Source organism: Pelodiscus sinensis, chromosome 2, assembly GCF_052426305.1.
Source record: "Pelodiscus sinensis isolate ZL-2025 chromosome 2, ASM5242630v1, whole genome shotgun sequence".
NCBI lineage: Eukaryota > Metazoa > Chordata > Testudines > Trionychidae > Pelodiscus > Pelodiscus sinensis.
Window position 1 is genome coordinate 189384894 of NC_143053.1, and position 8558 is coordinate 189393451.

Genomic DNA, 8558 nt, shown 5'->3' on the forward strand with positions numbered 1-8558 from the left:
TTTCATCTGGCCCATCACATGGCGATGAAACGGGGACCTGGATTCTTAGCTGGCCCTGAGAGGCGCGGCTGTGGCGTGTTAGATGCTCGGCGTTACCTCCCAAAGCGCGAGGGAGCAACCCCCCGCCGCACCAGGGGGGCAGTCACTCGGAGTTCAGGCTGCGCCCCTGAAATGGCGCCCAAACCCTCTTCTCTGCCCCCTCTGCAAGTTGCTTCCCTCCCCTTCCCGCCGCCCAGGCAGGCTCCTTTCCTTTCTGCCCCAGCAGCGCTTCCCTCAGAGGCCTGCCTCCGCTTTCTCAGGCGAGCGTCGCTTTGCCAGCGCCTCGCGGAGCGGTGACATCCCAGGGAGCTTCCCCCCGCCGCCCAGCGATCCCCTTCGCGTTCCTGCCTCCCCTCGCCCGTCCCAACCCGCCCGCGAAGCGCCTCGGCTCTCCCCACAGGAGCCAGTTAGAAGGGGGGAAAGTGGAGTCACAGGTGACTTGTTCCAATTAGTAGCTGTCTAATTAAATTAGTGTCACCCCAGCCAGCCAATGGGCCGGCCAGGCTGAGGGGGGCTGCCACGAACTAGACCTCCCCAAGCCCCTCCCCGGCGGCCTGAGGAGCCCGGCGAGCCTATATAAATAGCGTGGGGCTTATTCCCCGGCAGAGGCAGCTGTGGATGCTTGGAGGGGGAGCACGGCAGGCGGCGGCTAGTGGGGGCTGGAGCCCGGGGCGGGGCCGCGACCGCGACGCGCTGGGAAAGTTGCCGGGTAACTTTGCGGGAGGGGGGGCCGCGGCTCGGCACTGCAGCTCCCGGCTCGCTCCCGGCTGGCGCTGGGGAGGATGCAGTTGGGGGAGCAGCTCTTGGGCAGCGCCGCTAGCCTGGCCGGGCCGCCCTTCTACCCGGCCGAGAGCAGCAGCGCGCGCGGCGGCCCCCGCAGCCAGCCCGCCTCGGGCTCCCCCCAGCGCCTGGACTTGGACAAGGGGCAGAAGAAGTGCGGCAGCGCCGGGCCGGCCATGCTGAGCGAGGCGGAGGCCGGCGACCCCTTCCCCGGCGCGGGCTCCAAGCAGGGCGGCCCGGACGGGCGCAAGGCGGCCCCTTGCGGGGAGCCCGAGCTGCCCCCGGCCGCGGCGCGCTACCCCCTGGACAGCCTGAGCCCCGAGCGCTACTACCTGCAGTCCCCCGGGCCGCAGGGCGCCGAGCTGGGCGGGCCCTGCTCGCTCTTCCCCTACGCGCCCGCAGCGCAGCACGGCTCCGTCTACCCAGCGCCCGGCGGGGCGCGCTACCCCTACGGCCCCATGCTCTCGCCGGGCGGCTTCTCGGCCGCAGTGTGCTCGCCGGGCGGCCGGGCGCAGTTCGGGGGCGGCGGAGGCGGCTACCAGTACGGCCAGGGGGCGGCGGGGCCCCTGTACAGCCCCTACCCGGCGGCGGGCTCGTGCGGCGCGCTGGGCGCCTTGGCAGTGCCCGGCTCGGGGCCGGGGCTCCGGGCGCAGGTTTTCCTCTGCAACCGCCCGCTCTGGCTCAAGTTCCACCGGCACCAGACGGAGATGATCATCACCAAGCAGGGCAGGTACGGAGGGGCCGGGGCGAGCGGGGCGGGAGCGTGTCTCGGGCCCGGCCCGCCCTTGAGTCCGCAAAACTCGACGGGAGCAGCGGGGCGGGCATCGTGGCCTTGTGCCCCGGCTGGCGCTGCCGGCCCCGGGAAGGGCTGAGCCGAGCCGCTGTCCCGGGTAGCGGCGCCCCCGCGCCCGGTTCGCGTGGGCCGGCTGCCGCTTTGGGCTGCGGTTCGGTGGGACACCCTGCCGGGGCTTGGCGCGGGGGGCTGGCCGGGCGCTGCTGGGCAGCGAAGCTCCCCGGGCTCGGCGCTGGCCCTGCACCCCTGCTCGGTGCCAGCGGGGGCTCGTTGGGGTGTCTCAAGGGAAGGCGGCCGGCCCGGGGAGCGGCGGGACTTGGTGGGACTGGGGGAGGTTCCCTTCTCCGGGGAAGGAGCCAGAAATGGGGCTCGGGCCGGGGCTTGTGGCAGGCGCGCTGGGTCCGGGTGGGGCTCGGGGGCAAAGGGAGCGGGCGGCGTCCCGGGGATGTTGCCGTCTAGCCGTTAACAGCGATTCCCGAGTGGGAAGGGTGGCGCGGTGGCGGGGCTGCTCCCTCCCAGCGCCGCTGAGCGAGCCTGGCTGTGCCCCTCCAAATGCAGGACACGATCAAAGGCGGGGAGAGAACCCGGTCCGTGCCTCAGTTTCCCTGGTTAGGCTCCGAGCGTCGCTGCTTTGCGCCTTTCCCCGGCGCCGGGCACCTTTGCAGCCGCCCCTGAGCCCTTCCCGGGAGCGCCGGTGACCTGCTCGGTCTCCGCGTTTTTCTCCTCGCAGGCGGATGTTTCCCTTCCTGAGCTTCAACATCACGGGCCTGAGCCCCACGGCCCATTACAACGTGTTCGTGGAGGTAGTGCTGGCCGATCCCAACCACTGGCGCTTCCAGGGGGGCAAGTGGGTGACGTGCGGGAAAGCGGACAACAACATGCAAGGTACGAACGGCGGGCAGGCTCCTGGGGCCTGGGCTCTGATCTTTCTTGCTCTGCAAAACCTTCCCAAGCCAGCCCGCCTCACCCGCTGCCCCCCAGTCATGTTCGGAGGCACATCCCATGGGGCATGTGCAGGGCAACCCGCAAAATGCTGGAGCCAGCTTTCAAGGCGCGGGATGGGTGTCAAATGCGCGAGAAATCCCTGGTCTGGAAGATGGTTTCTCTGCGCTGTCCCAAAGCCAAGCGGGGGCATTAAATGAAACCACAGAATTCCATATACAAAGGTGCAGGCTTGTCCTTCCTCGAATCCAGCAGCCCCTAAGGACTGATTACCTTCTATGCATCTGCCTCGCTGCACCTTGCCCGATTTCTGGTGCTAGAGATGATCCCTGTCACTCCAGTTTCTGGAGAAACTTGGCAACAAATAGTTTGGTAGTACCTTAAAGACTAACCAAACTTGTAGATGGTATCATTAGCTTTCGTGGGTAAAACCCACTTCCTCAGATGAAACGAATTCCAGTTTCTGTTCTCTAAATTGTGTGTACTGAACTCTTCCTGTAATCCTGACACTTTCCCTCTTTCATAGGCAACAAGGTGTATGTTCACCCTGAGTCCCCAAACACTGGGGCTCACTGGATGAGGCAGGAGATCTCTTTTGGAAAACTGAAGCTGACCAATAACAAAGGTGCTAACAATAATAATACACAGGTAAATGACATGATAGTGCCCTTAAATCCATAAAGCTAACATCACATAGTGATGAACTGGGGGGGCAGGGGGGTTCAGTATTCCCTTGATTTGCATATCTTGAATTTTAAAAATAAATTAAGATCATCTAAGTCAAATGGAGCTCTCAACAGATATGGAATGATAAAAGGTGAAAAACCTTCCCCTTCCTTCTGTTTAGTCTCTGCATAATGTGGTCTCTCTAGTTCTCTCAAGCGGTTTACTTTTGTACACTGTTGTACTTCAAAAACTATTGTAATGAAATTAAGGATTACAATTTAAGATCTCTATGTATGAAGACTAAATGATCACCTTCCAAATATCTTTTTCCCCCCTTCCCTATGGTTAGCACTTTGTAGGTACTTTTTATCTGAACAGTATGTTAGACTATACTTTTATGTATTGTTCCTTCTAGATGATAGTACTCCAGTCTTTACACAAGTACCAACCTCGACTTCATATTGTGGAAGTGACGGAAGATGGGGTTGAAGATCTCAATGACTCTTCAAAGACGCAGACATTTATTTTCCCGGAAACTCAGTTCATAGCAGTGACCGCATATCAAAATACCGATGTAAGTCAGGAGGGGGTTTAAAGGTGGTAAAAATCGATGGCAGGAGGTGCCTGATGCAATTAAGAAATTTAATGCCATTTCACTTTCTCCCTAGATCACACAACTTAAAATTGACCATAATCCTTTTGCAAAAGGCTTCAGGGACAACTATGATTCGTAAGTATAAACTTCTCCTACCTTAGTATAATGTAACTGTTTGGAAGGCATAGTTTTGACCTGTCCTTAAAGAAACTTATTTCAGGGAAGTTATATCTGCAGCTACAATAGATGGTGTAACATGGTTTTCTGTTGTTGGGTGGGTGACCATAAATGTTGTCTAACAGAGCTGGCAACACCCTATAGGAGTAGAGCCTCTTGTTTTAAAGTTTTCACAAGATCCAGGGTACTGTGTGGTGGTACAAAAGAGGTTCATGGTTTACTTTGTCTTGAGGTGTGTGGGTTGTTTTTTTTTAAACCCTATGGATGCCACTCAAAGATGCTGGTCACGCTTTTTTTGGTATGTTAAAAGTAATGATTTGTGAAAAGTTACTTTCAGTATAGTATATGCCTATGCTTTGAGAAACGAGCTGTACTTAGAATTCTTAAACTTGAAAGTGACCCCTGAATTGTGGACCAATGTAAAACTGGACTTTGACTTTGCAAGAACAATCTATCAAGTACCCTAAATCCCAGATTTATATTGTTGGCATGTAGTTGAGTCCCTGTTTATTTTGAATAGTCCATGGAATTGTAAAGACCAACACTTAGCATTTCTCTTTTATATTGTAGCATGTACACAGCTTCAGAAAATGACAGATTAACTCCATCTCCCACGGATTCTCCTAGATCCCACCAGATTGTCCCAGGAGCCCGGTACAGCGTGCAACCATTTTTCCAGGAACAGTTTGTCAACAACTTGCCACCCGCCAGATTTTACAATGGTGAGAGAACTGTACCTCAGACAAACGGCCTACTCTCTCCTCAGCAGAATGAAGAGGTGGCCAATCCTCCACAGAGATGGTTTGTTGCACCGGTGCAGCAGCCTGGTACCAACAAACTGGACATGAACTCTTATGAAACTGAATATTCTCCTAGCACCTTGCTCCCCTATGGCATTAAATCTCTTCCATTGCAGACATCCCATGCCTTGGGATATTATCCTGATCCAACGTTCCCTTCCATGGCAGGCTGGGGAAGCAGAGGTTCTTATCAGAGAAAAATGACAACTGGGTTAACTTGGACCTCCCGAACAAGTCCTCCAGGTTTCTCCGAAGACCAGCTTCCCAAAGAGAAGGTTAAAGAAGAAATCAGCTCATCTTGGATAGAGACCCCACCTTCCATAAAATCTCTAGATTCAAATGATTCTGGTGTCTACACTAGTGCTTGTAAGAGAAGACGACTCTCTCCTAGCACTTCCAGTAATGAAAATTCTCCAACAATGAAATGTGAAGACATGAATGCTGAGGACTATAGCAAAGACACTTCAAAAGGCATGGGCTACTACGCTTTCTATACTACTACTTAAAGCATTATTTCATCCCCATTGGCTAAACTTTCAGGGTGGCTTTGGGGTTTTGTTTGTTTGTTTGGGGTTGTTTTGTTTCTGAATAAGTTGCCAAAAAGATTCTTGCCTTCCACCTTGAATTGTTTTGTATAATTCTATAGAAGGTGCCAAAGCTTTTTGACTGCTGGAGGTAACTGGGTGAGGAGGGAATTTGTATTGTAATTTGATCTTAAATTTGGAAGGAACCGTAAGGGGTTGTAAGCAGGATCAAGTCTTTCACAATGCAGCTTATTTATTGGAGACACTAAAGTGTACAGTTTGGCTGGCTCAGTGGCCTAGAGGTAAGTGCTGTGCACTACCAAACAGGAGATATAGGTTTGTATCCTAAACTCTGTGTCCAGGTCTCTGAGAGGTGTCTGAAAATGCTACACTTCACTTCAGATAGCGTAGGCCTCATCAACACTATCATCTGCCCTATCAGCGGTGTCTAACTCAGCTCAGTGAGGACTGCTTGGACGGAAGATAACACAGGAAGGGAGGATCCTTTTTAAAAAAATTTTAATGAAATTTTTTTGCGTAAAACCCCACTACCCAGGCCATGGGTTTGATGACCAAATCTGGCTTTCTGTAGGGTTGGATGGGATAAAATAACTTAATTCTGGAGGGGGGGCGAATGGGTGTTATGAGGGTGAACTTGACCAGTGTGGCCAAAAAAATTAAAGTGTACAGCAGTATTTGTTTAGGTACACTGTAGAGTACTGTGGAATACATTGTATAAATAGTCTACATATTAGAGGTCTGGTTGGGATCATATGAAGCTGGTGCTTTGGAGTTATAAAAGCATTTTTGATTATTCCAGCAAACTTTTAATGCAGCATTAAAAATGCATTGCTGAAAGTATATCAAAGGTATCTATACTGACTTGTAGGTAAAGTGATTCTTCAGCTGCCCTGTATTAACTTGAAAGTGATGTAATTTATCCATTCTCCTTGCAACTAATTTCAGATGTTTCAAAATAATGCAAACCCTGAAGCACTGGCACACAAATGTCTCAACGTTTTTTCTCTTGGATTTTTCTATGTACATAATAGTAATTTTTAATAAATGTGATGTGTGCTGGGGCTAGAACAGATCTTTTCATTCTCTCCTCCTCCCTTCCAACGTTGCTGTAGAGGGACTTTTGTTGAAAAATGCAGGGTGTAATTGTTCCTTAGCAGCTAGAGCTGATCCTCGCATGGGGTAGGTACTGTTTGGGGAGTTCCCAAGCTCCTAAAGGTGCCTCATTGTCTTACTAAAGGTCTTAAGTGGCGGGAGGAGGTAATTGTCCAAGGATAATTGGGCCGCTCGTGGAAGAGCTAGGGGGGGAAGAAGCGAATTTCTCTCTTCCAAACGCACAGTGATGGTCAGAGGGTCGAACTGCACGAACAAATAGCTAACCACCGCAGTTCATGGGAGCGTGGGGGAGGGGGTATTCTAACTCTACTGGCTTTTGCAGTTAGCAGGGGCTGAGTCGCTAGAGTCCTGATGTTTCTACCCCCCTCCCCTACTGGGCAGGGCAATTTTAGGGTTTTATTGACAACATATGTGAGAGGGGCACTAGAGGCTCCCATCTTCCCCTAGGCCTCGCCGTAGGGGGCTTCGGAGCTAGTCCTTGCCCGGGTTGCAGCCGGGGTAGCTTAACTACAATCAAGGAGTCTTTCCTGCGGGGGAGAGTCGAGTCTAGTCTCCCCTTCTGTACATGAGGTGCAGAGGGCAGACATCTCCCCAGAGCATGGCTGGGTCCTTCACCTCCCCCCAGTCTCGCTAGTCTGCGGTAGGTAGCAGCTACAACCCAGCCCGCTCCGCTGCAGGCCGGGGTTGAGCAGCACTCACCCCACTGCGGTTGCACGTTCTCCCTGCAAAGTGACACGCGTAGGGGCCGGCCCAGGAGCCAGCTAGCCCGAGCCCCGTGCGTGCTGCCTTCAAAGCTCTGCTCGGCACCGCTGCCAGGCCCTCCCCGCTGCGGAGGGGGCGGCGAGGCATTCGCTCGGGCCGGCTCCCAGCTGCGGGGAGACTTGTGAATTTCACTTATCGCCTCCAGTGAGCTTCGCCGCCAAGAAGCGCTGCAGCAGCGAGGCGGTGCGAGAGATGGGGCAGGAGTTCCCCAGCCTGGTGACTGCAGGGGGGTATTCTCGAGGCGGGGGAGGCAGGAGTTTGTGGTGTGATTTCGAGCAGCAGCTAAGTTTCCAGCGAGGCTAGAGCCACCGCTTTTAAGCTGCCCCGTTTCTTTTGCGGGACCAGCCAGAAATGTGTTTCGCTGGTGTTAGGAGAAACTCATTTCTCCCGCAATAATGCACTGGGGGGGGGGGGAGCGCTCAGCAAGGCGACCTAGCTCAGATCCCAAAGGCAGGCACGTTTTGCATGGGGGGGGGGGGGAAAGGGACGAACTGAAATGCAGCTAGTAATAGGATTAAGCTACCAGCACTGCCCCAAGTGCAAACCAAATAAATCAAACCTTTAGAAACGGGAACCTCCCTGCCTGAGCTAACGCAATCAAGGGCGCATTTGCATCAACCCCTTTTCACGGACCTTGCAAATGTTAGCATGCAAAACGCCTGGACGTTTCCCGTAAGTCTTCCGAAGAGGGGCCAGCAGCTGCCATCAAACCTTGAGTCTGAGCCTCTTTCAGGCTAGAAAAAAGGATCATCTAGGATTTCGAGAGATTCGTTCAGTTTGGAGTTTTCGGTGTTGCAATGAATCGTTCCGCTTTGCACAAAGACGCAGTCGTTTGTCCTCCCATACTTCTCCCGAACTCTCAAATGGGCTTGAACTTCAGCCAAGCCGAAGCTGGGGTGGGAGAGGAGAGCCGATCGGGCCAGGGTTACCAAATCTTGATGCTGGGGCAGATCTGGAAGAAATGATCAATGCGGAGTAATTATCTGATTTTTGTTTCAATTTTAAGTCCCTTAAAACTGCATCCGCATTTCTGCCTCTTTAGTTACGAACTAGGTCTGTAATGGAATTTTAACGAAATCGCTTTTCTAAGCTGCCTTCTCACCGTTGCAAAATGCCAATTCCACCGAGTTTAGGAGCACGATTCGATTGCAGTGTGTTTCAAATCTGTATATTTTTGCACTGCATAGTAAAATGAACTTGTGAAAAGTCCTCGCACAGTTTAATAGAAACATAAGTGCCTGGCTGGCCCCAATTAACACCTTGTGATTATAAGGCATTCCTAAAATGGGGTGCCAGACACGAAATTGTGAATAAATGTATCTAATTAATCTTCATAGGCTGACACC

The 8558-nt window shown here is 53.3% G+C and overlaps 1 protein-coding gene across 2 annotated transcripts; it reads left to right on the forward strand.

The window, feature by feature from the left end:
- Positions 1–629: 629 nt before the first annotated feature.
- EOMES (eomesodermin) lies at positions 630–6733 on the forward strand. Of its 2 annotated transcripts, none has more exons than XM_006134309.5 (6): positions 630–1549; positions 2343–2497; positions 3081–3202; positions 3636–3794; positions 3889–3950; positions 4620–6733. In XM_006134309.5, the coding sequence occupies exons 1-6, from the start codon at positions 822–824 to the stop codon at positions 5296–5298; spliced, it is 1905 nt and encodes a 634-aa protein (XP_006134371.2). In that variant the 5' UTR covers positions 630–821; the 3' UTR covers positions 5299–6733. The 2 variants fall into 2 exon arrangements, with proteins under 2 accessions (XP_006134371.2, XP_006134370.2); XM_006134308.5 differs by having other exon boundaries at positions 632–1549; positions 4563–6728.
- The last annotated feature ends 1825 nt before the right edge of the window (positions 6734–8558 follow it).

Excerpts from the sequence above, each read along its gene's own strand:
- EOMES (XM_006134308.5), top strand. The coding sequence starts at position 822 with ATGCAGTTGGGGGAGCAGCTCTTGGGCAGCGCCGCTAGCCTGGCCGGG. Across the intron at positions 2,498-3,080 it reads AGCGGACAACAACATGCAAG|GCAACAAGGTGTATGTTCAC; the intron begins GTACGAACGGCG and ends CCTCTTTCATAG. Across the intron at positions 3,951-4,562 it reads TTCAGGGACAACTATGATTC|CATGTACACAGCTTCAGAAA; the intron begins GTAAGTATAAAC and ends TTTATATTGTAG.